The 27,996-nt window shown below is 60.8% G+C and overlaps 1 protein-coding gene across 1 annotated transcript in view; it reads right to left on the bottom strand.

Moving 5' to 3' along the window:
- Positions 1 to 4,464: 4,464 nt before the first annotated feature.
- Positions 4,465 to 27,996, bottom strand: part of SEZ6L (seizure related 6 homolog like) — a 44,497-nt gene continuing 20,965 nt past the window's right edge. The window contains exons 2-17 of the mRNA XM_086623697.1: positions 20,404 to 21,144; positions 20,048 to 20,181; positions 14,173 to 14,365; positions 13,402 to 13,587; positions 12,799 to 12,964; positions 11,784 to 11,950; positions 10,528 to 10,722; positions 10,298 to 10,436; positions 8,100 to 8,296; positions 6,633 to 6,827; positions 6,290 to 6,481; positions 5,860 to 6,054; positions 5,434 to 5,466; positions 5,180 to 5,294; positions 4,820 to 4,922; positions 4,465 to 4,494 (exon numbers count right to left, since the gene is read on the bottom strand). Of these exons, the coding sequence (XP_086479823.1) occupies positions 4,465 to 4,494; positions 4,820 to 4,922; positions 5,180 to 5,294; positions 5,434 to 5,466; positions 5,860 to 6,054; positions 6,290 to 6,481; positions 6,633 to 6,827; positions 8,100 to 8,296; positions 10,298 to 10,436; positions 10,528 to 10,722; positions 11,784 to 11,950; positions 12,799 to 12,964; positions 13,402 to 13,587; positions 14,173 to 14,365; positions 20,048 to 20,181; positions 20,404 to 21,144 (2,981 nt within the window). The remainder of the gene's footprint in view (positions 4,495 to 4,819; positions 4,923 to 5,179; positions 5,295 to 5,433; positions 5,467 to 5,859; positions 6,055 to 6,289; positions 6,482 to 6,632; positions 6,828 to 8,099; positions 8,297 to 10,297; positions 10,437 to 10,527; positions 10,723 to 11,783; positions 11,951 to 12,798; positions 12,965 to 13,401; positions 13,588 to 14,172; positions 14,366 to 20,047; positions 20,182 to 20,403; positions 21,145 to 27,996) is intronic.

The raw sequence follows: 27,996 nt of genomic DNA, 5'->3' as shown, positions 1-27,996 counted from the left end.
CATGCCTGTCCCATGCTGGGGGTGCAGGGACATGATTCCCCTGCCCTGAGCTCTTCTGAGCGGCTGGCAGTGATGCCACAAAGGTTAATCCTGCTGCCAGCCTCCTCTTGGGTTTGTGCTCTGCAGCTCCTTCCTCTGTCCTATCAACCCCTCTCCCCTGGTTTGGCCTGAGTGATTCACCCAGCCTGGAGAGCTCAGGGCAGATGTCATTCCTCTGAATCAGGTGGGCAGGTCCTGGGGCTGGAATCGTTCAGCTGAGATCACCTGGAACGCTGCAGGCTGAGGGGAGCACCCTGAGCACCCACCCTGCAACCCCTGCCTCGCCGGTGCCGCAGCAGTGGGGTGGCTGAGAGGTGTGAGCCAAGCCCCGCTGCCAGCACCTGGGCACCAGGAAGGGTCACTGGACTCCAGGCAGGGACAGCAAGGGTCTGGCAGGGGACAAGCAGGCAGCGAGAGCAGGCACAGGAACCGTCCCATGATGGAAGAGCTGGGAGCAGCCCTGGGATGCACTTGGCACGGCTCTGCCAGACACCCTGGCAGGAGCCCTGTCTGCGCGGCAGCCTCCTGGCTCCAGTGATTCCTTCTCCCTCTTCCTGAGATGTACTCCTGGGGCAGACGCTGCCCAGTGTCCTCGCCTGAGCCACTGCCAGGACGCGGCTGCAGCCAAAACCGCGCTTGTGCCAGGGCAAGGATTTCCCGGAGCATTTAGGCTGGAGCCGGGATGGTGCTCCCGGAGGGGCCCTCCCTGTGCCTCCCGAGCAGAGGACACCCGCACCACGCAGGATCCTGTTCCCTGAGTCCCTACCAGACCCGATTGTGCCCAGGCAATGTGCAGGATCCTCTCGGCGCTTCTCTATCACCCAGCCCTGCATCTCCCTTGGCATTTCTGTCTCTGGGTGCTGCTCTGCTGCCGGCTGCTAGCCCCCTCTGCCAGCTCTGAGCCCCTCGTTCTTTGCTCTTTAATCATATTCCACCCTGCTGCTGTTTTTCCAACTCTGCGCTGAAGGGTGCCAGTGCCAGCTCCAGGGCTCTGTCACCACTGAGGCCAGTGGCCATGGGCACCCTGTGGCCGGTTCCTGCCTCCCGATGCCGAGCAAAGCCCTTAGCAGAGCTGGGGGCTGGGGGCCAGCCGCTGCCCTAGCCCTCCATCTCCCGCACGGCTCCTCCCAAAGCCCTTTTGGCTGCTGAGGAATAACCTCTCCACGGGGGAAGGTGCAGGAACAGCCATGTGAAATCCTGCTGGGGGGCACGAGCCCCCACGCCAGGGCAGAGCATCCCTGGGCTGGGCTGAGCTGCTCTGCCTTGCCGCCCTGCCATGCAGCTGGAAAGGAGGCGAGGGGTCCCCGAGCTCGGGTGGTGGGCGCAGGGGTCCCTCAGCTACGTCCCTCAGCATCCTCGCACCCGCCGCGGGGGAGAGGCGAGCGACGGCCGCGGCCGCTGTGCCCAGACAAAGCTCAATCCGCGGCACAAAGCGCGAGGCCAGAGATTGGCTCCTGCTCTACGTCACCGAGCAGGAACGGCAGCATCGAGATTTTTTTTCCTCCTTCATTTTAATTCTCTTGCAATCTCTGTCCAAAAATAACCCGAGTTTCCTCCCCCGGGAATGCTCCGCATCGCAGCCTTGGCTCCTTCGCCCCCCCCGTGCATTAGCCTGGCAGCTGCTAAACGAAGCTATTATCTTATGTCACATCACAACCTTTTTTATAAGCACGTTTTCAGAGCACAGGATTGTTTTATTGTTCCGTGTAGGGAGGTGCAGGGATGCACAGGCCGCCCCAGGGTTCCTGGCAGGCCAGCGGATGCCCCTGGAGAGGGCATTTCCCAGGGTGCTGGGTGGCCTGTGTGTCCCCATCCCTCCTCATCAACCACTGCCGCTTCCAGGAAAACCTGGCACTCTGCAGGCATTGGGAAATGCTGTTTTCCCTGGGATTTCCCAGTGCCTGCAGCACATCACCTGCCGCGTCCCCGCTCTTGGTGAGGGGCTGACACTGCCACCCTGGTGCGGGGCTGTGCTCGGGGCATCTCTCAGGCACCTGGGGGCACCCCCGGGCAGGACCCTGCCCTGCACATGCCTGGTGCTTTTTATGCTCCCCACTCCCCAGGGATGTGGCAGGGCTCAGCCAGCTCCCGGAGGGCTGCTCAGTGGGGGGAAACTTCTTGCAGGTGAGGGGCAGGGATGAGCCCCCACCAGAGCAGCTCAGCCCAGAGATGCTCCCAGGGAGCAGTGGGGGCATTTTCCCACCCAGCCCCAAGGTCTTCCCCGAGCTGAGCCATGCCCATCTGCTGTGCATTGCAGCAGCACAGGCTGCAGAGCCATACAGGGGGCAGAAGAGGCAGCCCCCTGCCATGGTCTCCCTGTGGTTTTGGGGAGCTGCTCTGCCCCAGCTGGCACGTGTCCCATGGGAGCTGCTGGGCAATGGCCATGGGTCATCAAGGCGAGCAGGGCATGGGCAGGGTGGGTCCCCAAAGGCCCCCTGTCCTGCGGGGCTGTGCTAGTGGGGCTCCCCCAAACCTCCTGCACATGCTCCGTGACATGGCCACGGGTGTCCAGTGGGGTCCCAATGCCTCGGGGCAGGACCCAGACCCCTACCCACCCTGCGAGGCATTGCTGCGGCTGGGCAGATGGGCCTGCCTGCAGTCCAAGTCTCTGCAAACTTATTTCAGACATTTAAAAATACAGAACAATTTGCATCGAGGTTATACTGAACGCTAGAGCTTCCCACGGAAGTACTTTATCATGTTCAAAAATATTTAATCCCAGCAATTTTCACATTGTTCTTATAAAAACAGACATGTATGAAGGGAAATGAAATGCTTAGTACATTTTTGGCACATTTTTTTCTCTTTTTTCTTTTTTTTTTCTTCTTTTTTTTTTTTTTTTTTTAACCTTTACAAATTACAAACACACATTCATTGTTTTTAAAGGGAAAAAACCTAAGTCTCAGCTGTACACTGCAGAGATGCACTAACCACCCTGAAACTAAACCAGCTTCCCGCGGTTACAATTCCCGGTCTACAAGGACAACAGAAAGACACCAGCAGCCAAGGACACAGTCGGCGGCCTCACTGCCCTCCCCGGGGCTGGCTGGGGGGCTGGCGGCGTGGGGGGAGACGGCCCGTTTGGGGGTCCGTGCCCCCGCGGACGGAGAGCAGCCCCGCCGGTGTCCGGGCAGCGGGGCGCGGGGGATGCTGAGGCTCGAACTGGAGTTCACCTGCGCTGGGATGCTGGGATCAGCTTTCTTGGGCTGGTTTCTGCCCATTTTGCCCCCCTCCGGACTGGTGTCCCTCGACGGAGCCCGGCCACGCTGCCCGCCTGCCTTTCCTTCCCCAGTAAACCCCCATTTTCACCCCCTGCCCCTGTCCATCTCCTGCCCGGCTGCGAGGTGCCAACCGCGGGGGCTCCGGGCAGGAGCTGCAGACCCCCGGGTGTGCGGACGGGAGGTGCCAGGGGGGCTGCGCGGCCCCCATCTCCGCCCGGCACGGTGCCAGTGCGGCTGCCCGCACACCGGGGCGGGCAGCGGACCCTCCCGCGGCGAAGGGCAGCTCGGCCGCCGGCGGGAGCGGTGGCACGGAGCCCACTCCGTCCTGCTTACCCTGAGATGCTACCGGGAGGCGAGGGGAGGCCTCGGGCCGGGGTTCTCCTGGCACGGGTCTCGGTGTCACCGAAGTGGATCAACCGGTGTGAGCAAAGAGGCACCGGCTGCTCCGCTCCCGGTGCCCGGGGAAGCTTCCCACGGCCCCCGGGGCAGTGGGCTGCCGGGGGGTGTCACTGGTTAATGCTTCCCCGGAGAGCTGTGAGTCCTGGCTCGCTCCGGCACCCAAAGCAAAGCGGGAAAAGAAAGCGGCGTGTCCCTGGTGGGTGCCGGGCCACCCCCTGCGCCCCGGGCACGGCGAGCGGGGCTCCCAGCGGCCGGCACCTTCCCCGGGCCGCGCTCCGCTTCCCCGCACAGGAGCCCGCCCGGGGCGGGGGGAGCCGGGAGCTGCGGGACGGGGAGGGCTGCAGCGCCGGCAGGACCCTGCGGCAAACCCTGCGCCCCCCTCCGCCCCCAGCAATCAACCGCAGGCTCTTGCAATGGAGACATTTTTAATTTTTAACATCATCAGAACCGCAAAAATCTCCCTGTGTGTGTGTGCGGGCAGTGCCGGGGACACGATGCCGTGCGGGGCCGGGGGCGGGGGGGGGGATAGCAGGTGCCCCCTGCACCGCCCTGGCCTTGCCGGGACCCGGCTCTGCCCCGCGCCCCGCTGCTGCCTGCACCCCCGGGGCTCTGCAGCACACCTATCGCAGTTTAAATAGAATAAATACAGTGAAGAAAACAGTAAAATCTTCAATAAAGAGGCAAAAGGAAAGACAACAGCAGGTCCGGGGTCCAACCAAACTCCACGTGGTCTCTGGATTAGTTACTGAGGAAGTTCTATGAGAGCACATTAAGTTCGCAGCCGGAGACTCTCTTACCACTGTCCTTATATCGAAACTTCGTATTCCCTTGTTTCCTGAAAAGAAGGAAAAGCCAGTTGAGGGCAGCAGCCGTGCGTCAGGACAAGCCCCCCATTCCTGGGTGGCAAGGGAGGCCCCGGGTGTCATTTTGCTCCCAGGGAGGCAGTGCCCTCCCTGTCCGGACCCCACAGCCCCCTCAGCCTCCTCCCACCTGCTGGGGCCCACCCGGCCCCTCGGGAGTGACGGACAGGGATGGAGCCTCCTGCCCCGTTACTCAGCACTGTTACATCAGGATGGCTGGACACATCCTTTTCCCCCCCAGCAAAACCAGTGCTTCCCTCAGGATGGTGCCCAGGGAGGGAGGGGCACAGCAGGACTCACCCCTGTCTCATAAATCGGGTTGTCGAACTCCGTTTCTACCGTGATCTGGCTGTAAGGGTGGGAGTACATGAGGGGCAGGCGGAGGCTGGAGTAGTATCGACACCTGCGAGGGAGACGCACGAGTCGTGGGGCTGCACGGCACGACCCCAGAGCAAAGCAACAGTCAGCGTGTTCTCCCGCGTCCCCCCATCCCCGCTCCCCTCCAGCACCCCAGGGACCCCAGAGCAGAAGCTCTGTGCCCGGCTCCCCAGGACTGTGCCCGGGGCGTGCGGTGAGCAAGGGCACGGCGATGCTGAGCCTGTCCTGGCCGCATCCCCACGGGGCTCTGCTGCTGACCCCCAGCCTGGCTGCACGCCCCACCTTGTGAGATAGATGTATGCTCCTCCCAGCAGCAAGGAGATGATCAGCACCGGGATGAATATGGCCAGGGCCATGTTTCCCCCCTCGAGCGATGTCTCTGCAGCAGCTTCTGCTACTAAAAGGACAAGATCTATTATGTTGGCATTTGCAAGCACCTTGCGATCCCCCCTCTGCCTCTGCTTCTCCCCTCCCTCCTCCCGGGCTCGGCACAGGCTCTGGCTGCGGGGCTCACCCAGCAAACACTCGTCACTCACCTTCCAGCGCGTGTTCAAAGCTGTCTTGATTCACTGGAACAGAAATGGAGACATACTGGTAGGTAACGGGGTTTGACTGGGTGCTGGCAGCTGTTGGCTGCACAGAGAGCCCAGGCCCGGGGTCTCCCTGCCTCATTTGGTCCCAAGCCACGCTGCAAACTTCCAGCTTTGAATAAGCTCTCCATCTCTGTAAGTGCATGCACAGGACTGAGCAGGCTGGGCAAGCCAGACACGGGCAGGATGGCTCTGCCTGGGCAGTGGTACCCTCCGGGGAGACCCGCTGCCCAAGAGACAAGGTCTCCGTGTATTCTCATTAAGTAGTAATTAAGAACAACTCATCCTTGCAGCTTAGTGGCAACGAGGGGGTCCTCCTGCGACCAGAAAGCGCACTAAACCCAGGCCTGATTCAGACCCCCCCACCGTTACCTTTGCAGATGGGCAGGGGTCCGCTCCAGTGGGACGGCTGGCCCAGGATGCACTTGATGGTAACTTCCCCCATGAGTTCAAAGCCCTCATAGCACATGAAGGTCAGGGACTCTCCCGGCAAGTAGAGGCGTTTATAGAGTATTTGGTAGCCGTTTTCCGGCAGTCCTGGGTTATCGCAGGCCAGCGACTCCTCGGCTGAAAGGGAACACATCCCGGGTGAGCCCCAGGCCTTGGGCTGCTGAGGGAGAGGAGCCTGGGGGGCAGTGGGGAAGCACCTGAGATCTCACCCCAACCCGCATTCAAGTAGCTCAGAGCTCTGCACCACCTTGCGTGGCTGGGAAAGGTCTTGGCCCCAGGAAAGGGCTTCCCAGGACCCCCCGGAGCAGAGGAGCCAAGCTGCGGGAGAGCAGGAGAAACTGCCCGAACTTACAGACGCAGTGCGGGAGCCGCGAGGTCCAGATGGGTGTCCCCGTCTCGCGGCTGTAGCAGGTCAGCAGCGAGCTGCCCTCCAGCACGAAGCCGGGGTTGCACGTGTACTGAATGGTGGTCCCCACCAGCAGCACCGGGTCGGAGATGAGGCGGGTCGAGTGCTCCACCTCCCCCGGGTCCGTGCAGTACATAACTGCAGAAAAGAGGCCGTGTGAGTGGGGAGCCCCAGCACGGCGGCGGGGACCACAGTGGCCCCGAAGCGCTGTGGGTCACAGGGATGCGATGGGGACAGCAGCATGTTGCTCGGGGCGCTGACGCTGCTTCCCGGGGGCCGCAGCACTCACTCTTTTCGCAGAAGGGGGGGTCGCTGCTCCAGCTGAGGTCCCACTGGCAGGTGAGGGTGTCGCTCCCCACGATGTCGTAGCCTGGGTCACACTGGTAGGTGATCTTGGCCCCTCTCACCAGCTCCGTGTGTGATGTGGTCTTCCAGCCGTTCTGGATCTCGGGCAGGTCGGAGCAGGAGTCGTTGCGGGACACCTCTGCAGCCGAAAGAGATGCTGGCTGTCACCCGCCGAGCGGGACCCGGCGGCACAGCCCTCCTCGGAGCCGCTGCACGCGGACACACAGCTCTTTGCCCTGTGTCTGTCCCTCCCCGAGAGCTCCCCAGACCTGGCACCGCAAACGATGTGGCTGCGGCCGGCAGCCCGGTCCGTGGGTGGCACCCCCCGGGCAGAGGGAAGGGGCAGTGGGGCAGCAGCAGGTAACAGGGGCTCTTTGACGTCTCCCCAGCGCCTGACCCTAAAAGCGGGCAGAGGGCTGTGCCAATGAAAACAGGGCAGCATCTGCACTGGGGTGAGGCCAAAAAGAGCGACCTGGGAACACCAGCCTCGGCTCTGGCTGCAGGCGCAGGAGTGGGGCAGTGCGGGTGCCGTGGTCACGGCACAGCTGGTTTGCTCCGCTGAGGGGTTTCTGCCCTGCTCTCCCCAGCCGCGTGTCCGTGCCCACCGAGCACGGTGCCCGTGGCTGAGCCCGGCCGTATGTGCTGCAGTGCACCGAGGAGGGGACCTGCAGCCTCGCAGGTGATCTGCATTGCAGCTTCTCTCTGTTTGTTGTAACCAGGGCTGTCAGCAGTGGAAAGAAAACACGCTTGGAAGGAGTCTGGCAGGGGAAGACAGGCGAGCGGAGAGGCAGGCAGTGAGACTGCAGGCAGCCGTGGGGAAGGAGTGCCCTTCCCTGTCCTTGTCCCTTCCTTGGGCATCAGCCGCCCCAGTCAGGCAGACATGGCTGCCCCAAAGGGCGATGCAAACAGACGTCTCCAGATGCAGGTTGAGCCTCTCCAGAGCAAGGAGCTGTGAGTGTCCATCTCAGGAGCCTACCCCGGGGCTGGGTTTAGAGATCTCTCCTAGGAACACCTCACTGCAGTGCCTCAGCACCATCAGCTTCGTGCCTGGCAGGGTGTGGGGGTGTGCATGGATCCTGCACCCCTATTTCCAGCCATTTTTCTCTCCCTGTTCAGCTCTGCAGTTGCGCTGAGCCAGACCAGGGTTAACAGGGATCAAAAATGCCACTGTCCTGCTGCAGAACCAGCCTGGAAGAGGGAAAACAGACAGGGACATCTGACCCAGGGACCTGCAGTGGGGCTGGGGGTTTCTGCAGGAGCTCGGTGGGATGTGGAGAAGACTGTCACAGCAATTCTCCCCACTTCCAAACCCGGCACCTAGCCAACTGGTCCAGCTGTGTGTCATGGTCCCCACCTGCACTGAGCTGTGCTGGCAGGGCAGGGCACGCACCCAGCATCCCACTCTCCCTACCTATGTAGTTCATGATGAATCCTTGTCCCTTCCCAAAGATGAGCCCGGCAGGGTCCGAGTGGAACTGGATGGTGAGGTCGGGGCTGGAGGAGTAGAGCTTCTGGGGACCACTGCTGCCAACATACTGCCCCAGGATGCGAGCGGTGAGCTCATTCCCATCATAAATGGTGAGGATGTCACTATTGGTGAGGTTCAGGCTGGAAAGGAGAGCGTGGTTAGAGAGCAGCTTGGGCAGGATGCGACGGTGTCGGGCTTGAGGGGCAGTGAGGCGATCGCAGGGCAGCGACCCTGCCTTGTGGCCTGTCCCCATCCCATCCCCGTCCCCATTCCTGTCCCCATCCCATCCCCGTCCCCATTCCCGTCCCCATCCCCATTCCCATCCCCATTCCCGCCCCCGTCCCCGATCCCAGGCAGGCTGGGCAGGCGCTGCAGTGCTGGCCTGTCCCGAGCGGGTCAGCGGTGCCAGTTTTCCACTGGCAACCCCGTAACCCACCCTGGCTCCATTCTCCTCGCTGAGCGCGGTGGGTGGCTCGGGGCGGGGAGGGAGCCCTCGCCCACCTTCCGGCAGGTGCCGGCGGCTCCGTGGGGCGCCCCACAGCCCCGGGACGGGGTGACACCGGCTTCACCAGCCCCCCCCTCCCCGTGGCGGCCCCGGGAGCGGCCCGGCCCGGCGAGCGCCCGGTCCCCGCGCTCGCCCCCGCGGCCAGCAGGGAGCGGTGGCGGCCCGCGGATGGCGCCGGGAGCCGGAGCGGCTCCGCCGGGCTGGCTGGGATCCCGCCGGGCGGACAGCGATCCCTGCTCCGGAGCCAGGGCCGGCCCCGGCAGCGGCATCCATCCGCCCTGTGCAGCGGGGATGGGGCTGCCCCTGGAGCGGGAGGAGACCGGGGGCTCCCTCCTCGCTCCCAAGCAAAGGGCGGGCGATGGATGCTCATCCCCGGGGGAAATGTTGCTCCGCTGCCTCCGGCCCCAGGTGCCAGGGCTGCCAGCCCTGCTGCCAGCTGCTCCTTTTGCCCTGCAGCCCCTCCGCTGGCTGCGAGCTCCGTGCTGGTGGCATGGGTCAACCCATCGGATCAACCCCAAGAATGGGCACAGACATCACCTTGCCCTGCCCTGTCCAGTGTGCCAGCGGGGCTTGCCAGCGCCCAGGAACACAGCCAGCACAGAGTGCTCTGCTGCCAAGCAGGGCAGGAGGGGCTGGGGCAGCAAGGAGTTGGGGCATGGACAACATGTCCTCCCCTTCCCCATGGAGGAAGGGGCAGAGGGGAGAACCAGGGCACTCCTGGCGCCCCAGGAGTAACTTTCCCAGCCAGGCCTGGGCTCGTGCACACGGGCAGGATGCGGCCGGCTGTGCACGCACAATACCTGTGGGCCCAGGACGTGCTCGGTCAGTGCGGGACCCCTGCTCCGCACATCGGCCCGTCTAATTCAGCCTTGTTTGGAGACGCCTGGGCTGATCCCCAAATGTTTTATTAAGAATGTCCTTGGAAGGCGCCCAGCTAATCCCCGTGGCAAGCTGACATTTGTAGTAAATCTCTGCTTTCTGTCAAACACGATTTTCTTAGTGACATTTATGCTCGATGACTTCAAATCGCTTGGCCTCCAGTTCTGCTCAGCCCAAGCACCCACAAAGCCGGGAGAGCTGGGAGAGCTGCACTGGGAGCTCTGACTTGTGATTTTACAGAAAGCTTTAAAAGCTTTATGACTCTAAGCCCTTGCTTGAAACACGCCCTCCTCTTCAAAACCCAAAATAGTATTGAAGGAGATTCCTCTTGCATCAGCAGCATTGTCATGCCAAGGGCTCCCAGCCTGGCATGGGATCCCGCACCCCTCTGACCTCGGCATGCGCCACGAGCGCTGCCGTGCCTGGATGGTGCAGCCAGGGCCTTGCTGGGCAGCTCTGCTGCTGCTGTGGCATCACTCTCTGTGACGTTGCTGCGGAGGAGTTTAGAAGCTGTCTCGGGAGCAAATAACTCCTGCAATGGGTGGTGTGATAGTGCTTTGAGCTCAGGGAGCAGCACTCGGTACTGCCCTGGACCTGCCCATGGGTGCTGAGCACATCACTGAGGATTGGGAAAGCTCCAATGGGGAAAACAGGGAAGTGGTGCAGGTCCCTGGGGTGAGGGGAGCAGGGATACTGCAGCAAAGTGAGCTGAGCACTGTTGGGGCAGAGACATGCACTGAGATCCTGGGCTACTCACAGCTGGATGTCCAGGAAAAGCCGCTTCTCCTCACCAACGTGGACCCTCCAGATGCAGTCCTCCCCCTCCGCATAGGGTTCTGGCCAGTTGGGGGACAGGATCACCCCGGCCATGGCGGTCAGCTCCCCCCCACATGTGGCTGTGGAAGCAAGAGGCAGGCAGGGCTCAGCCGGGGTCCCAGGGGTGTTCGTGCCCGCTGCCCAGTATCGCCCTGCGGCGCGGGGACTGACCTCGGCACAGCGGCTCCGTGTCATTCCAGTACGGGTCCCGCATGTTGACGCACTCGATGACGGCGGGACCCTGCTCCAAGGAGTGCCCGGGGTCGCACGTGAACTCCACGGTGGTGCCCAGGTTGTAGGTGGGGTCGGAGGTGGTGAAGTTCCCATTCTGGATGTAGGGCTCATAGCAGTGGCCCCGCTCGAAGGCTGGAAGAGAACCCCCCCGTTAGCCATAGGGGCTGGGGCTGGCTGTGGGGAGCACTGCCTTCCCCTGCTCCTCACATCCTCAGCCCTGGGGGCTTCCTAGATGAGCCCTGGGCTCTGCCGCTGGCCCTGGCTAGAAACTCATCGCTCCATCCCCGCCGTGCACGGATGGCCTCTTCCATGGCACGTTTTACAGGCAATTAGGATTAACAACAGTTTATCTGTCCTGAGCCATGCAGGCTTAACCGAACCCCACTTCCATCGCGTATCAGCGTCAGTAATGCCCTCGCTGTGTTGCCAGTTGCTGTATTTGCTGAGCAGCCTCCCCTGGGATTACTGTGAGTTACTGAGCTTGATCAGAGGCGTGGGGCTCCCGCGGGCCTGATCCTGGCAGCAGGATGCACTTAAATAGCAACTGGAGCAAAGCTGTGTGAGCTGCTCAGGGCTTTCCCAGTGCCCCGACCTCGAAGGAGCCGCTGGCGGGTTCAGAGGATGGCAGCCTGGTGAGCAAGTGCTGCAGTGAGGGCAGGAGCCAGGACAGCCCCGTCCCTGCGGCTGGTGCGGGCTCAGTGCCCAGCAGTGCCACGCTACGGGGACTGAGGGAAGGGGACACACTGGGCCTTTGGTGGTGACAGTCACCGTGGGCTATGTGATTCCCATGGCACGGATGGCCTTTTCAGCCCGGATTCAGAGGGGCCCCATCCTGGACATGGGCACCATCTGCCCCAGGGCTGCCCCATGGCAGGCACAGAAGACGTGCCCCATGGACACTCAGCTTACCAATGAGCCTTTCTGTTGAAGTAAATGCAATTTCACCATTTCTTTTCCTATTTCTTGCTTGGCAAATGTATTCCCCAAAGCTCCTCCAGCGCCAGGCCAGGTTCAGGTTGCCCTGTGTGCCTACAGCGACACGGGGACAATGCCATGGCGGAGCATCAGGTCTGCCAGTGCTGGGGGCAGCTGAGACCCTTCCTACAGCCATATCTCTGTTAATTGCCCGAATGTCCCGAGGCCCGGGAGTGTTGGCTGAGGCTCTCGGGGGTACTGACACGAGAGCACATCACCTTCAAAGCGTATGTTGAAAGCGGTGGCAGCTGCGGGCTCCTCCGCGAGGAAGTCGATCCTGATGGTGGAGCCGTCGCTGATCACCCCCTCGAAGGGCACGCTGTCGGCGCGCAGCGAGTCGTAGAGGACGGCGGACTGGTTCGTGTCCCCGCTGTACACCACCATCCTGCACGGGAGGACACGGCACGTTACATGGGAGAAGCGTCCCTGCGCCCCGACCGGAGCATCCCCCGGTCCTCACCAGCACCCACTCTCTGGTGCTCCCGGAATATGGCATTTTAAAGAAATTGTGCAAACGAAAATCTCCCAGCCAGATAAGTCTCTTTTACTATGTCATAAACAGAGGCTTTATTCTTTGATTTTACTACAAGCCATAAAACTGCTTTACTGCCCGTTACCAGACTGAATGTTAATGCTGTTTAAACACACGCATCAGCACCGCAAGCGTGTGCTTTGCTACAGCTCCTTGCGCTGCGGTGCTGAGCGGTGCTGAGCACTGGGTGTTCAGAGGGAGGAAAGGATGGGTGTGACAAGGCACACTGCGTCACCCCACAGCTGGCAGGACCAGGAGACCTGTGACATGCCCTGGCACAGGGACTCGGGGTAGCAGAGGCTGGTGCTCTGCCCTGCTCCAAGACCTGCTTTGCCTCCTGAGCGCATAAGCACCCATATCAGGAAACTTCTCTTCTGCGCCAGGACCCTTCTCTACCCCTGGCCTCGCCATCCTCTGGCTGGCAGCCTCCTCCATGCTCACCCGGAGCTCAGGCTGGTGCTGCCTCCCAGGACACCTGCAGCCCTGGCACCGCGAGGGCAGGAGGTGCGAGGTGGAGGACCTGAGACCAGCTGGGAGCTTCCAAGCCTTGGAATACATAGTGCCCAGCAAAGCACCCCCGCTCCTCACCCTGGGCAGCGCAAAGCTCTCTGCAGTCCTGGGGGGGCAGGGAAACGGGCTCATCGCAAACCTCGCCGCCAGCCAGCGCCACCCGGGCACACGAGCGGCTCCCAGAGCCTCACCTGTCCTTCTCGGTCAGCAGGAGCTTCTCGAAGTGCAGGTGCAGCTTCTGGCCCGGGGGGGCCCCGATGGCCCACACGCAGTACATGCTGCTCGACTGGTTCCCGGTGTAGCTGGGTGAGAGGACGCGGCCGATGGTGGCATTGTGGACGGTCCCGCCGCAGGGCGCTGCCAACACAGAGCACAGCCCCGCTGAGACGGGCATGGAGACAGGGCGAGGAAAGGGTACGGGCAGGCATTTGCACCTGGGGGTCCTGCGCAGCACAGGGGGGGGCTGCCTGCCCAGCTCTTCTGGGCCATCTTTGATGCATGAACCTCTTGCCTGGCCTGGCTTTGCTTCGTTTTGCGTGTAGACATACGTGCTCACACACACATGTAAAATCTATAATTGCCTTCCCGTACCTGCCTAATTAGGAGGCAGATTCCGCTGCCACTGGTGTGAAAACCCGCAGTACCTCGGGCTGCGCCGTGCGCAGAGCTGGGCATCGCTTTCCCTCTCTCCCAGGGCTCCGTTTGACTCACAGCACAAAGAAAGCAACTCTAATTTTATTTCTTTGGGGATCCCGGTTCTTCTTAGCACTGCGGCCAGCTAACGAGGCGCGTACCTGAGCAGATGGGCTCCGGGCTGCTCCAGTGCGGCCTCGAGGCGTTGATGCACGTAAGCACCCTGGGACCCTGCAGCTCGTAGCCCAGGTGACAGTGAAAATGAGCAACTCCACCCGAGTGCAAATCCATCACGGTGACGTCTCCGAAGTCAGGTCTCCGTGGAAAGTTGCAGCTCAGCATAAACACTGGAACAAGAACACCTGTTTCAGAGCTCAGGGCTTGTCTGCTCCGAGCCGCCCCGCAGTCGCGGGGGGTGGCACTGGGGACATGCTGGATGTGCCCACGGTGCCACAGACAGACCTCGCTGCTGCCTGCCAGCCGCAGAGCTCCAACAAACCGCCAAGCCTCTGCTTCTCCACCTGTTACTGCTTTTGCCCAGACCCAGTTTCTATTTTAGAAAGATTTTGCTTGAACTCATCTATTTTTTATGGCTCTTCCAGGAAAAAATAGACTTGCAGCCTGAGCCTGTGCAGGAGGAGCTGCTGCTTGGGGACGGAAATGGGGCAAGGTGGGTGTGCAGAGCACAACCAGCTCCAGGGCCTGGCACATCGGTGCACATTGAACCCTCTGCTCTGGGCACGACACAGGCTGCTGCTCAACCCACCCCAGCCGATGCTCTGAGCATGGGCATGAACAAAACAGGAGCCCAGCTGGTCTGCCAAGGCAAAGCCCGGCATCCTCCCACCCCTGCAGCCTGGTGGAGCTGAGTCCCCCAGGACTGACACCCCATCCCACCCCTCCTTGTGCACCCGCGGCAGGGAGGCACCCACCCTGGTAGTGGAGCTGGAATGTCCCCACCACCTCGTCCTGGAAGGTGCGGAAGTAGACAGAGATGGTGTTGGTGGGGCTGCGGATCACCTGGCCCTCCACCAGCAGGGTCTGGTTGGCCAGGACCACCAGGGCATCACCGTCCACCCCGCGGATGGAGAGCACCTCCCCGTCAGACAGGTTCACGCTCTTCACCTGGGTGGGAGCAGAGACCCGTGAGCTGCAAGGGTGAAGCCAAAGGTCCCAGCAGGGTGCTGGGTGAGTGGTCCTGTCCCAGCCCCAAACACATGGCACCACTCTGAGCACTGCAGATGGGAGCTGCTTGTTCGGCTGCAACGGAGCAGTCTGTGCCCTGCACGGGTCCGAGGGACCCCCACGACCGCTGACCCCTTCTCCCTCCCCAGGTCAGTGGGTGCAGGCAGCTAGAGCCGCTCATTTGAGATGTGTTTCCAAGCTGGATGCTCCTGTGCAGCACAAGCCGACCCATGTCTACCTCCCTGCTGAAACCTGGGGGTTTGGGCAGGCGGGTAGAGGCGGTGAGAGTTAGACAGGAGGAAGATGGAGGGGTCCCACAAGTTGCTGGTCAGGGCAGTGAGAAACCCCAACTTCACCCGCATCAGCCCTGGGAGCAGACCTGCATCTTGGGGCACCCTGGCACAGAGCGCAGCCATAGCCAAGGCTCACCATTTCAGTGGTGGGAGGGCTGTTTGGCACAGGTCTGCAACCAAACCCGGGCATTTTGCAGGGTTTGGTGCTCACCGTTCACCCCGTGCACCAGGCATCCTCCCCAGGATCCCCCACCCGCTCCGGGAGTGGATGGGGAGTCACACGGCAAATGTGCCTAATGAGCAGTCCCAAAAGCCTTTAATTATTATTTGGAAATAGCTGAAAAGTAACCTCACATTTGCATTTCACGTCCATTTAGCTTAATAAATGGGCTCATATTTCAGCAGAAAGATGCTCATCAGATCATTTGTTTCCTTGAGTGCGCGAGGACCAGGGTTCTATATTTAGCGCCCGCCGCAGCCTCAGCCCGTGATTGCGAGCGCTCCGGGCGATGTTGTGACTAAAAGGATTCCTCGCTGTTCCGCCAGCCATGCCCGTCTCCCTGCCCCGACGCACGAGGTGGGGATGTGCCCGGCCCCAGGGGCCACCGGTACCGAGCACAAAGCCACCAGCAGTGCTTGACATCCCCTGATCTGCTGGAAGCAGCAAGATTTCCTCGGGAAAAAAAAAAGACTCCGACCCCACCGAGTACTTCTCTGCCTGCCCCGAGGTCCATAAGCCCTGAATGATGCCTGGAAAAGCCTGGTCCTCTCTGCAGGGCTGGGCTGAGCAGCCCCCAGGCTGGGTCAGACCGTGCCAGGGTCCAGCCCAGCCCCCACTTTTAACCCTGGAGCAGCTGATTTTGCCGTGTTTTGCAGCAGGGTGCTGGTCGCTGCGGAGAGACTCTGGTCCTTGGTGCAGGGACCGGTCCTTGGTCCTCACGGGCGCTGCACGGCGTGTCGGAAACACGGGGCAAGCGTGTGCCCTGGGCCCTGGCCCGCCCCAGGGTGTTTCTTCTTCTCCAGGTTTTGCCCTGAAAACGTGCCTCCCGGCACGGCGCACGCACATCATGTCCGGTGGGCCAGTTTGGGTCTAATTACTAATAAATGGAATTAATTCGCTGTTACTGGGGATGAGTTTTTCAGAGCACGGGGTGCTACATACCGCGCTAACGACTCCCACCCCGCTCCCACCGGGGCAGAGTTCTGCTTCCCGAGCCGGCTCTGAACCACTGCAAAGACATTTCCAGGGTATTTCTAACACATTTTGTTCTGAAATCACTCAAAACCAAACCCACTCCCCAGCGAGCTCCCTCCGGTGATGACTAGCACCAAACACGCTCCCGAGCACCGAATCACTCCGGCAAATTAGAACAAGAAATGTCTGGGAGCGCCGTCGGAACGGCTGATGGCAGCCGAGCTGCTCCGCTCACCCTCCCCAGGTCTGCCACTGGCCGGGGGGGTCGGACGAGCCGCTGGGGCGAGTGGAGCTCTGCGGAAGGGAGGGGGCTGCTCAGCACTGTGGCATCTCCCCAGCCCCTCGCAGGGGACCGTGGGGTGGGGGCACCGCTCGGCTCCGCCGCCAGCCTCCCCCTCCGGTAAGGGCAGGCTCAGCGGAGCCCGGAGCAGGGATGCTGTTGAAGGACCCGCCGTGCCAGTGCCAGCGCCAGGTAGGTTGGCATCCTCAGAGGACCCTGTCCACACCGGAGCAACCGGCAGGTCCAGACGGATGCAGTGGCCTCGTGCCAGGGACCGTCAGCCGCTGCGAGAGGGACCATATGTGCGAGATCCTGCCAGGGGCTGGGGAGGACAAGGTCTTACTTTGATTAAAGACTGCACCGATGTCAGCTCCTAGGGAGGCTGTTGGGAAGACAGGAGGGATCCTCGATTCAGGCTGCCAGCCTCACTCACCCACTAGAAAAATCTCTTTAGGGAAATTCTATTTCCTGCCAAGAAGATTCAAGAATTTTAAAAATAAATATAATTTAACTAAGCATTTGGAGAGCTGGCTGCTCCGTGGCTCCCAGGGCTGCGATGGTGTGACCCAGCTGGTGCGGGCACAGCCAGGCTGAGGCACGGCTCCCTCCGGGATGCTGTGGGGGGTGCAGGGGGCCGCCAGCACCCAGCCAAGCAGCAACCCTGAGCTCTCACACAGCCCTGGGCAGCCCCCAGCACTGGGTGGCTTTGCTCACAGCCCATCCAGAGACCACAGATTTGCAGAGGCAAGAGGCAGCAGCGCTTCACCATCAGCTGCTTTGCCCTCCCCGTGCCACAAGCTGAACCTTGGGGAGACCTTCTCCCACGCTCTCCAGGACAACCTTCCTCACACGCAGCCTGCAGTGGGACCCACTGAGACCATGCACAACTCATGACAGGGGAGCACACCAGCCCAAGCTCCCAGCAGAGCCCATCACCCCAGCTCCCCAGCCCACCCCACCACAGAGCAACACTAAGCCTGCACAGCTCCCCTCCCCAGCCCAGCCTCTCCCAAACCAGCACCCCTGAGCAGATCTGGACTCCAGAGCTCCCAGCTCAGCCCCAGCAAACCCACATGAATAAAAAGGAATCCCCCGCAGGTCACTTCTGCATCACACCATCCTGGCAGAAGAGCTCAGCCACACTCCCCCCCCACCCAACAAGGCCTCCCCTGCCCATCTCCATTACAGGAGCTGTGAATTAAATCCAAGTCACTTAAACATTAACCAATTATCCACATCATGGTGAGGCAGCTGAGGAAGTTGCACTGTGTTACTCCAGCACCTGCCTGATGCAATTAGCCTGGGAGCTGCTGAAGCTGGTGGCACTCGTACATGTGAAATAATTAAAAAGCGATACAGGAGAGTCCGTCAGCGCCAGGCAAGACAAGGGGGGCAGCGGGGAGGTAACGGCTGTCCTGCCCGGCTCGGGCACGGGCATTGCCCTCAGCCAGGCTGACATGCTGGGGACAAGCAGTGGTACCCACCATCCATCAGCTGCCCGTGCCGGCAGCGCATCCCTTACTCTGCTTCCCGAACAGTGAGCCATCCCTGCAGCCACCAGTCCTCCCTGCCACCTCCAGTCCCAGCACTTCTGCTAGGAAATCAGACAGAATTAGGATTGCCACCTTCCAGCATGTCAGTGCTAATTACTCCCCAAGGTGTAAGCTGGAGAGCAGTACGGAATTAGGCCGTTGGTCTTGGTTTACAGGTGGGGAAACTGAGGCACGGTTCTGGGATTGCCCCCGGGGCCCTACGCTCTCCCTGTGCAATCCTGTGCGTCCTGGCACCTGGGAGGGGAGGCAAGGGTTAGAGATAGCCCAAACCCCACGATTACTGGCCCTTCCGCTGTGCTGTGCCCCATTTCCCCAGCCCTGGGGTGCAGGCTGGGACGCTGCCGATGGTGCCTGCGTTTGGGGCTGGCTGCCAGCCGCTGCTCCCCCTCGCCAGCCACAGCTTGTCCAGGGATGCCTCCAGGATGGGCTCCCTCGGCTGCAGGTTGTTTGTGCTGGCCTTGCAGGCTTGTGGGAGCAGCCAGGCACGCTCTTTACGGCAAAGCCTGATGGTGACGGTGGCAGAAAGCCCCAGCCGTGGGAGCAGAGCTTTCTGCACCAGCCCCGCTGCCCAGGGCTGACGTCCAGGGTGGACTTGTCGCTTTAAAATCAAATTTCCGTGCAAGCACGGGCAATGTTTCTGCACTGCCTGTCTCCTCCCCGGGCTCATCAACATGTATCGTGTGTGACATCCCCTGCGTGGCTAAGGAGAAGGGATAAATCCGGTGCCCTGCCTGCCATGAATGCTATTTCTCACTTCCTTGCGACATAAATCATGTCGCTGCTGCTGCCTAAATGGTTAAAAAGCCTCTGCAGAGCTCAGTGCCCGCAGCGCGGGTCCGATGCTGCCACACTGGAGCACATCACTGGTCCACGGGCACCCGCAGAGGGGCCCTGCAGTGCTGGAGGGGCAGGGCAAGGGCTGGAAGCCCCCTCCTCTCCTCCCTTACCTCTGCAGGGCTGCTGCCCACCCTGGGGAGGGCATGGGCAGGGTTTTTGCTGCTCTCAGCTGCGGGCAGCAGCTCCTGCAGCCCCAGGGACCGACTTCCTCCAGCTCTCACCAGTGCCCATCCAGCCAGGGTGGCTCAGCCCTGCCTGGCTGCCCACGGGCACCTTGGGCACCCCGGGGGCTGTTGCCAGACGGGCTGCACGGTGCACGCCCAGCCGCGCCGACCCGCTGTTGTGATTTAATTTGTCTGAAATGCTCGGAAGCACCAGCAAAGGGAAGTGCAGAGCTCGGGGGGTGGAGAGGCTAATTTTATGCTCCATTAAAACCTCAGTTTACAGTGGAGCGAGGTCAGCAGTGGTGTCACCTGATGGATTTTGGATGGAGGCGAGTTTACAGCGGAGCAGCCTGTCTTGAGCACCCTGTGGATTTGGGGAGATGGAGTTGCAGCCATGGAAAAGCGTCTGAGATGCGCATCCATCCCGGTGCTTGCCCCTGCACCGCTGCCACCGCTGCCCGGCTCTGTCCCCTCCCAGGGCAGCCACCCCACTGGAGCTCGCTGCCACACCGTGCCACAGAGGTCAGCCCCACGTGTGCCCGCCGGAGGGATGGCAGGAACAAGCTCACTGGAACTACTACTCTTTTTAATGCACATTCTCAATTACATGGATTAAAAGTTAATGGATTTTAATAGGATGCAAATGGTGACATGGGGAAAACGCAAGAACTAGAAAGGATTGTACCAGAGCATGGAGACCTCGGGCTGATGGGGTTCGACACGTGTCAAGGCCCCTGCCCTGCTCCCAGCCTCGCTGGCACGCAGCGTTTCGGGAAGAGCTGACCGAGCACGTCTGCCTGGGCCAGACCCCGCGCTCCCCTGGGTTTGCGCAGCGCTGGCATGGCGGGGTCCTGGCACGTGGTGTGCTGCACAGCGCTGGCACAGCGGGGTCCTGGCACACGGTGTGCTGCACACCGCGGCACTGCCCGCACACCTCCGGGCAGGCAGGGCAGCGAGGGCAGAGGGCTGGTGGCAGCGCTGGAGGCAGCGCTGCTGCCTCACCCCTTCCCACTGCGGCTCGGTGCCTTCTTTGCAAGTCGCCTGCCAGTATCTCGTTAAATTAATTGCATGGCATTTGGACGCTTTGACCATTGCTGATGCTCAGGAGGTGCCAGCTCCCTCGTACAGTTCATTTGTTACATGACTAGAAATATCTAGTTTTTCCCGTGGGAAGGGTTTTTTTTAGCAAGTGCAGGTGCCCAGGGCAGCCATGCCCATGGCTACGGGTGCTTCGCATCCTGTGCTGCCGCAGCGCAGCGGGGCTGGGCCACGGTGATGCCCCCACCGACGCGCGTCTCACCTGCAGCTCGACGCCGTAGCCCGTGTAGACGGTGACGTTGTAGGTGCACTCCAGGTAGCCGTGTAGGGGCAGCGGCGGGTAGTCCGTGGAGTCGATGTAGCCCTCAGGGTCACGGAAGCTCATGCTGCAGAGCACTGGGGGGAACGCACGTCAGCAGCTCCCTCCCCTGCCCGGGTGCTCCCCCCGAGCCCTGCCCCAACCCCCAGCGCCCGGGTCGCTGCTCCGGCACCGCTGAAATGCAGAAGGTTTTTGGCAGCCCCACAAACCCAGGTGGTGCCACCTGGGTGGAGCTGCTCCCCATCAGCTGCCGTATCCCCATCCCGCGCTCTCCCGGCCCGCGCGGCGGCACGGCTTACCCGGGGTGGGCTCCGTGGTGATGACGGTGGTGGTGATGATGGTGGAAGTGGTGGTTTCCTGGGTCTCTTCCGACGCAGAGCCGTGCACCTCGCTCTCCACGCCATTCGTCTGGCTAGCGGCGGCGCTGGCAGGAGCCGCAGTCGGAGCCTCAGCGGCATCGCCCGTGCTGCCAGGGAAGGGCGGAGGGACCGACGGCGGCAGCGTGGATGGGGAGATCTGCAGCACGGGGTGACTGGTGGTGGCCAGGCCCCCCCAGGGCAGCTCGGGGGGCCTCTGCTCCACGTCCCCCGCCCTGGTCGCTGCCTCTGCCAGCACGTGTGGCTCTTGGGAGGTGGTGGGGAGCCTGGAGCCCAGCGGGCTGGCTGGGGAGGCAGCCCGGGGGGGGCCTGGCAGGGTGGGCTTGGGCCTCGGGTGCTTCCTCGCCGTATTTGCTTGCTTTAGAGTAGGTGGCTTTTTCTTAACAGGGAAAGTTTGTTTGGCATCAGCGTCGGGGGCGACAGTGGGCATTGGCAGGACGTGGCTCTGCACCAGCAGCGTCGTCTCCTCTGCTGCCGGCTCGGTGTCGTCCTCTGCGGCCGGTAGCAGGTTGAGGGCAGTGGCGTGGCCAAGCTCCCCGGTTCTGCTGGCCAAAGCCATGGCATGCCCGAGCTCCCCAGCTCCGCCGGCTGTCTGGTCCGTCAGCTCATCCGCAGCAAGAGGGTCCGGGCTGGTGGGGACTAGCGCTGCCCCTGAGCCGCTGTCTGCAAAAAAATAGGGAAAAGTTGGACTTGGGCAATTCTGGGCATGAAATTATAGCTGTGCTGGAATCAGCCCCCCGGGGAGCTGCGGCTGATTGAGCTCCTGCCACTCTCCCGAACGGGCTCATTATGGGAAAGCAATAATGAACCTGCACTGACTCCCTGAAAGTTGGGTTTCTGCTGGAGCTCAGTGCCTTATCTCGGCGTTTCGCAGCTGCGATTTGGGCTCTTTATCAGAGGTCACTTGTTCAGGGAGGTTCACTCACTCCTGCTGAGTTTGTTGCTCTGGCTCGGTCTCCGTGAAAAGCCTTTAGTTTTGCAATTGTCATCAGCAAACACGGCTGCTTCAAAGAGCCCCATGAGGCCACGGCTCTTTCCCATTGTCTTCCCCCCCGCCGATTATCCGGCTTCCTCCAGCCTCTCGCGGCAAAACAGCACCCGCCTCCGCGAGGGCTCTCCTCCAGCAGCCACTGTCCTTCCGTGCTGGGCAAGGCGATGCGCGGGAAAGATGGAGTAATTAAACCCCATCGCCACCGCTTCGGCCAGGGAGTTTAATTGCATGAAATACAGATTTATTCCCCACCCATGGGTCTGACTGGGCTGCGGTCCGCGGCGTAAAATAAGCTGTAAGCAGTGCCACGGCTCTGCGAAACGCTGCGGAAAGCTCCGAGAGGCAGAGTCAACATCTTCCATGGAAACAGCAGTTGCCAGGGAAGGAGCTTAATGCTCTGGTACTTAAAGACCAGAATTCCAGCCCCCTCAGCTCCCCTGGGAGGGTTTGGAGCCCGAGTCCCCAAAATGTGGGATCCCTGCCCTTGGCATGGGTGGGCACCCAGTGGGGCATGGGGGGTTCTGCCTGAGCACGTGCTCCCCTCTGTGACTGCAAACGGAGGCACCGACCTGCTCCGAAAAGTGGTTCGAGGTGCTGTGACGCAGCCGCGGGGGCAGCCGGGACATGTGCCCCACCACGGTGCCAGGTCTCTGGGATCGGGGACCGGAGGGGCAGCCAGGCTTCCCTTCCCAAACAGACTCCAGCAAAGCAGAATAAACCTCTGGCTCTCCCTGGGCACTTCGTTACATTTAGCATTACGGATACTTTAAACAAAAGCGCAATGCCTATGTTAAATTTAACTCGATTTTTCTCGTTTCAAATTCTACCAATTAAGGCAGGACCGGAATGAAAAGGAAGAAAGGAGCTTTTGGATGTGAAACGCGGAACACAGGGATGCTGCGGGGTGATGGCTGCGGGGGAGTGCTGCTCCCCCAGCGTCCGACCGCCCTTTACACCACCCTGGGACTGCAATGCCCTTCGCCTTTGGCTTCTGACGCTGGTTCTGCTCCGGCGCAGGCGGTGAGCGCCGTGCTGGGCACGGTGCCGGCACGGCACGGGGGATGTGAGTTGTAGGGGACCTTACACCCCCCTCGGCAGGGACGCCGCAGCGCGCGGCTGCTTGTGATGCCACTCAGGATCCCCGGTGCGGCTCCCCCGGCGCGTTTGTGCCAGCCAGCTGTTGCCTCTCGTTACACATTTAAGTGCTGATCCTGGAAACACTGGGGTGCCCGCTCGGGTTTCTGCAGAGGTGCAGCTCTGGGAGCTGACTGGCATGTGTAACGCTCGGCCCCGGCATTATTTGGGTGTGCAGCATCAGGGGCTTTGCAGAGCTCAGGTTTATACACCGTAAGGTGCGAGCGCCCACCCAGATGGACCGGGGATGCCAGCACTGTCACCTCCACATGTGCCAGGGAGGAAAGGAGCCCACAGTGGCAACGGGGTGGCAGAGTCCAGCCCTGAATGCCCCGATGGTCCCTTCCAGCTCCCTTTATAACCAAGCAGTTAGTCTTCTTGCTGCAGCTTGTGCAGGGATAAGCAGTGGTCCCTGCTCCAAAGGGTCCCTCTGCAGCAGAAGCAGCCCAGCATCAAGCGGGGGATGCACCGTGGGACGGGGGAATGTCCCTGGCTGTTAACGGGGCAGCCAGTGCCTGCCGGGCAGGAGGGACGGGCACAAGCAGCCTGTGCCCAGGGAAAAACGCAGCCTGCTGAGACTTGACTTTGCTCTGTCTTCTGGAGAACCAAAGCAGTTTCTGGTGAGAACCAGACAGAAGGAAACACAACAGGGAAAGGCAAAGGCTGGGAGAATTGGCCGACCTGGTCTTGCTCCTCGGTCCCGGAGAGCCCTGGCACTGGCTGCTGTCACCTGGGTCGGTCCTTACCCCCAGTGCCCTGGGTCAGCCAGGGCTGTGCCCATGCCCACCCCAAGCTGCTGCTCCCTGCTGTCAGCCAGCTGAGCCACGGAGCCAGCCCGGCTACCACAGGGTTCCTGGCCTCTCCCGTTAGGTTTCCCATGACTTAAGAAATTGATTCTTTAATTAGCAATGGTTCAGCAAATTCATTAGCAGATTCCCTTAGCACATTAGGAGACATTTCACACACGTCGTCTGCAACCACCAACTTGTGTCAGCTCTGAATAATCTCCCCTGACCCCCCTTGGCAGGACTGGCTGCCTTGGTGTCCCCACGCACGCTGCTGCTGGGGTGGCCCGGGAGCCCCCGCACCCTCCGCTCATTTCCAAGTGTCTCTTCTTCCCTCTCCACCCCACCACCGGGCTGAGGCTGGTCTCCATGGGCATCCTGCCATGGGGTGATGGGGGGAATCAGTCCCCAAGGCAGTGCCTGCATCAACTCTCCTTCCCTGGCAAGTTTTGACTCTCGCGTGCCGTAGGCTGCGTCTCCCAGCCCAAGCCTGGGATGGGCGGCCGGCGGCTGCGCTCCCACTGCCGCTGCTCTGGCCACGGCTCAGCTCATCACTTTTAGTGCTCTGCAGCAAAATGGTTTCTCCATTCTGGGAGAAGATGAGGCTGCCAGAAAAGGAGGAGGTGTCATGGCCCTAGGAGGTGAGGGGAGGGGGTTCCCCGGCTGATGGGACACGGCGGGACACGGTGGGACACCAGCTCACAGTGGGACAGTCGGGGTGTTCCTACAGGAACCTGAGTCCTTAGAGCCAGTGTGTTACCAGAAACAGCAAAACAGCATCCCCAGGTTATTTGTCATGTGAACTCTAATTCTTAATGGATGTTGCCATTAAACCATATTTTATGCTTTCAGAAAGTTGACTAATTTCTTATTAGATCCTTTGCCAGGATGCATTTAAACGGTTCTGTCCTTAACAAAGCATGAAATAAAACACTCAGTACAGCGACTCTGTAATGACATACTTAACACGCTTTAGTTTGCAAAGGGCAAACGCGTTTTTCGGGGAAGCGAACGTGCCAGGCTGGAGCGGGGAGATGGAGGCACGGGGGGACCCTGGTGCCGGTGGGTAATGAGGCCATATTTCGTGTTACCAGGAAGAGAAGTGATGAGCTATCTTAACTCCAGATTGTATCACCACCCCCAAACTGGAGCGGTGCTCCAGCACGTCCCCAAGCTGCGGGCTGCCAGCCCTGCCCGCTGCCTCCCTGGCGCTGCCACGCTCCAGCCCACCCCATGCTTGGTGGTGCAGCACCGTGACCCCCACAGCTCCGGCGCAGCCCTGTGCCCGCTCCCCTCCCTGTTGGCTGGCTGCCCTCCACTTGCTCCTGCCTGATGCCCGTCCCAGAAGGGAACCACCAGCTCTTCCCCCCTGGAGGGCAGAGGCCCCCACACGCGAGTGGGTGTCGCTGCCTGCAGAAGCACATTCCCCCACCCACAGCCTTGCTGGGGTGAGGCTTTAGGAAAAGGAAAGGGCAGGTGAAGCAGAAGAGAGTATTCTTATCCTTAAGGAAGGATGGCAGTTGCTTTCTGTATTTGACATTAGGATAAGGGTGGGCTTCGGTAAGACACCTTCCATGCCCATTTGGATGCAAACAGCCGCTCTCCCACTTCCAAGGACTACGTGGTAGCTACACTGAGAGATGAGGTTTGGGATTGCCCGAGTGCCTTTGGTGCATTTGTCCCCAGCAGGCAGCCCAGGAGTGAGGGGGTCTGTGGCTCACGCTCATTGCTGGACGCTCTGCAGCCCCTCTCCCCTCCCGGCGGCCCAGTGATGCAGCCCGGCCGGCTAATGCCACCGGAGCACCGAATAAACCACCGGAGATTTATCATCCATCCTGTGGATTTACTTGGAGTTGCGGTAGCAAAACTATTTTTGACGGGACAATTCCCTGGGGGTGCTGCCATGGCCGGGCTCCCACTCCCTGCTGCTGCTCCCAGCACGGGACGAGGCTGTTTAACATCACCCAGCGCTGCAGGGTGCCCGTGTTCCCCGCCACTGCCCCGGCCCCACGAGACGCTCCGGGGCAGGCGGAGCAGGACCCTTCCCGGCTGCCAAAATCCATCCTGTTCCACACAAACTATCTGGAGACACTGAGCTGGTGGAAGAGAAATGATCGTGTTTGACCTTGATCTAATCTGCTAAAGCAGCTCCGGAGGAAGTAAATGCTATCAAGACGTACGAGGGGTTTATCTTGTATCTTGATGAGGAGCACTCCGCAGGCGGTTCGAGACTGGAAAGGCTTCTCTAAACCCACGAAAGCCTCCGCAAGCAGCCCCCGCAGCCCCTGCTCCCCCCGGGCACCGGGGCACCGCGCTCTGCGCAGCCACCTTGGCACGGGCGGCTGCTCCTGCGAGATGGGACAGAAACGTCCAGGACACTTTGGAGCACAAGTGACCTTAATGCAAAATGACAGCTCATCTTCAGGTTTATTCTGGGTTCTGCCTAGATACCGGCGTGTAAACACCGAGGAAGGAAGCTCGGCTCTGGGGAGGACGTCTCCAACCAGCTTTCACTCCCCCACGATTTATACTTAGCTGCTGTCGGAAGCGCTCTCTCCTCTGCAGGGCACGGGTGCTGGGCGCGCCGCGCTGCGTGGGCTGCGCGCCGGGCTGGGCTGCTGGCGGGGACACAGCCCCGCTCCCTGGGGCTGGGGTGATGGCAGGGGGGTCTCAAGGGGCAGTGGGGTAGGAGGGGTGCCAGGGCAGAGCAAGTCAAAGCAGCTCCCCTTGCCCAGCCCCAGTGCAGACCTGGGCACTTGCAGGGCACCGAATGCTGCTCACTTTTGGCACTAAACCCATCCTTACCCATACGTAAATAAGTACAAATGCCTCTTTGGAACTTGCTATCAGCGAGAAAAACTAACGCCCTCAAAGACCGACGTTACTGTGGTCTGTGCCCTGGTACCCATGCAATCGTTCTGCCCATGCACGGAACAACTAATGGCTCTGGCAATATTTTTTCCGGTGCAAACAGCCTGGTTTTTGCCATTTAGGATAGTTTTATCTCGCTCTTTTGAAGAATTTTGTTTGGCTGCTACTCAGAACTAAATCTGCTTATGGGCTGGGGTCTGTGCACATGCAGGGACAGATTTCGGGTTGTGGCTTGGAATTTGCCGTGATGGCCCAGGTGCATTGAGTGAGGGACTGTAACGTATGAAGAAGAAGAGTGAATGAGATTGCAAGGCCAGGCAGACGAAAGAAAACTAATTAAACGTGAGCTCAAGCTCTCCCCTTTGCCACAATTTCACACGCTATCGGCTTTTGTTCCCCATAAAAGTGAAATGCACATTTTAGTGTTCCCCCACAAAAAGCAGCTGCCCGTGTTTTGCACAGGGCAGACACGGCGCGTTCAGGCAGTTTCTTGCTGCCCGGTGGCTGTGGTGCCAGTGTGCCCACATCCCCATCACGAGGGGCCTGGATGTGCTGCTGGACATGGGGCACCCCCAGACTCTGCCTTTGATGCAGCACCATGCAGGGGGGAAATGAAGATTTCGGCTTCTGGACCTTGAATTTCATGGAATCATAGAATCACAGAATGGTTTGGGTTGGAAGGGACCTCAGAGATCATCCGGTTCCAGCCCCCCTGCCATGGGCAGGGACACCCTCCACTACACCAGGTTGCTCAAAGCCCCATCCAACCTGGCCTTGAACACTTCCAGGGATGGGGCATCCAGAACTTCTCTGGGCAACCTGGTCCAGTGCTTCATCACTCTCTGAGTGAAAAAGTTCTCTGCATATCTAAAATAAATCTCCCCCCTTTCAGTTTAAGTCCACTGCCCCGTGTCCTGTCACTGCACACCCGTGTCCAAAGCCCCTCTCCAGCTTTCTTGCAGCCCCTTTAGGTACTGGAAGGTGCTGGAAGGTCTCCCCGGAGCCTTCTCTTCTCCAGGCGGAACAGCCCCAACTCTCCCAGCCTGTCTCCAGAGCAGAGGTGCTCCAGCCCTCGGATCATCTTCGTGGCCTCCTCTGGACCCGCTCCAACAGCTCCATGTTGAATTTGCAGATAAAAACCATACTGACACCTGCGGTGCCATCAGACCTTCCCCTCTGGAAGGAATCCACTGACTGTGGCTTCCCCAGCCCCAAAGCTTCATCCTTATGACAGAGGGGCCCCAGGAGCCCCCGCAGCCCCAGTTGGGGAGACAGGACCGTGTCCTGCGGCCGGCGATGGCACACGCTCGTGTGCTGCTCCAGAGGTGCCGTGGCTGGAGAGAGCTGGGCAAATCTGATTGCTGCCGATATCTCAGCCAGAGGGGCTTAGAGGAATTAGGGAACTGCAAATGCTTGATAAAAGGATGCCAAAATAATCATAAAGCACTCATTTTGCTGCTGTGCTCCTGAAAGAGCTAAACGGTGAGTAGCTGTATCGCCAGGTTCCCGTTACTGATGCCGATGCTATCGCTGCTGGCTGGGGGCACCCGCTCCCGGCGCTGTGGTTGCTCAAGTTCCCTCGTTACCATCCTGAAGGTCTGAGTGATCTGATTGTACCAGAAACCCCGAGAAGCTCACAGGGACAGTACTAACGGCGGCGCTCAGCCCCGGTGCTCTGCCTGTGAGACGGGCTTAGGCGGATTGACAGTGTGCCGGGGCTGGCTCATCCTGCCC

This window comes from Tauraco erythrolophus, chromosome 19, assembly GCF_009769465.1.
Source record: "Tauraco erythrolophus isolate bTauEry1 chromosome 19, bTauEry1.pri, whole genome shotgun sequence".
In the NCBI taxonomy this organism is placed as follows: domain Eukaryota; kingdom Metazoa; phylum Chordata; class Aves; order Musophagiformes; family Musophagidae; genus Tauraco; species Tauraco erythrolophus.
The sequence above is the reverse complement of the archived record's forward strand: the minus strand, read 5'-3'. Positions and strand labels throughout refer to the sequence as shown.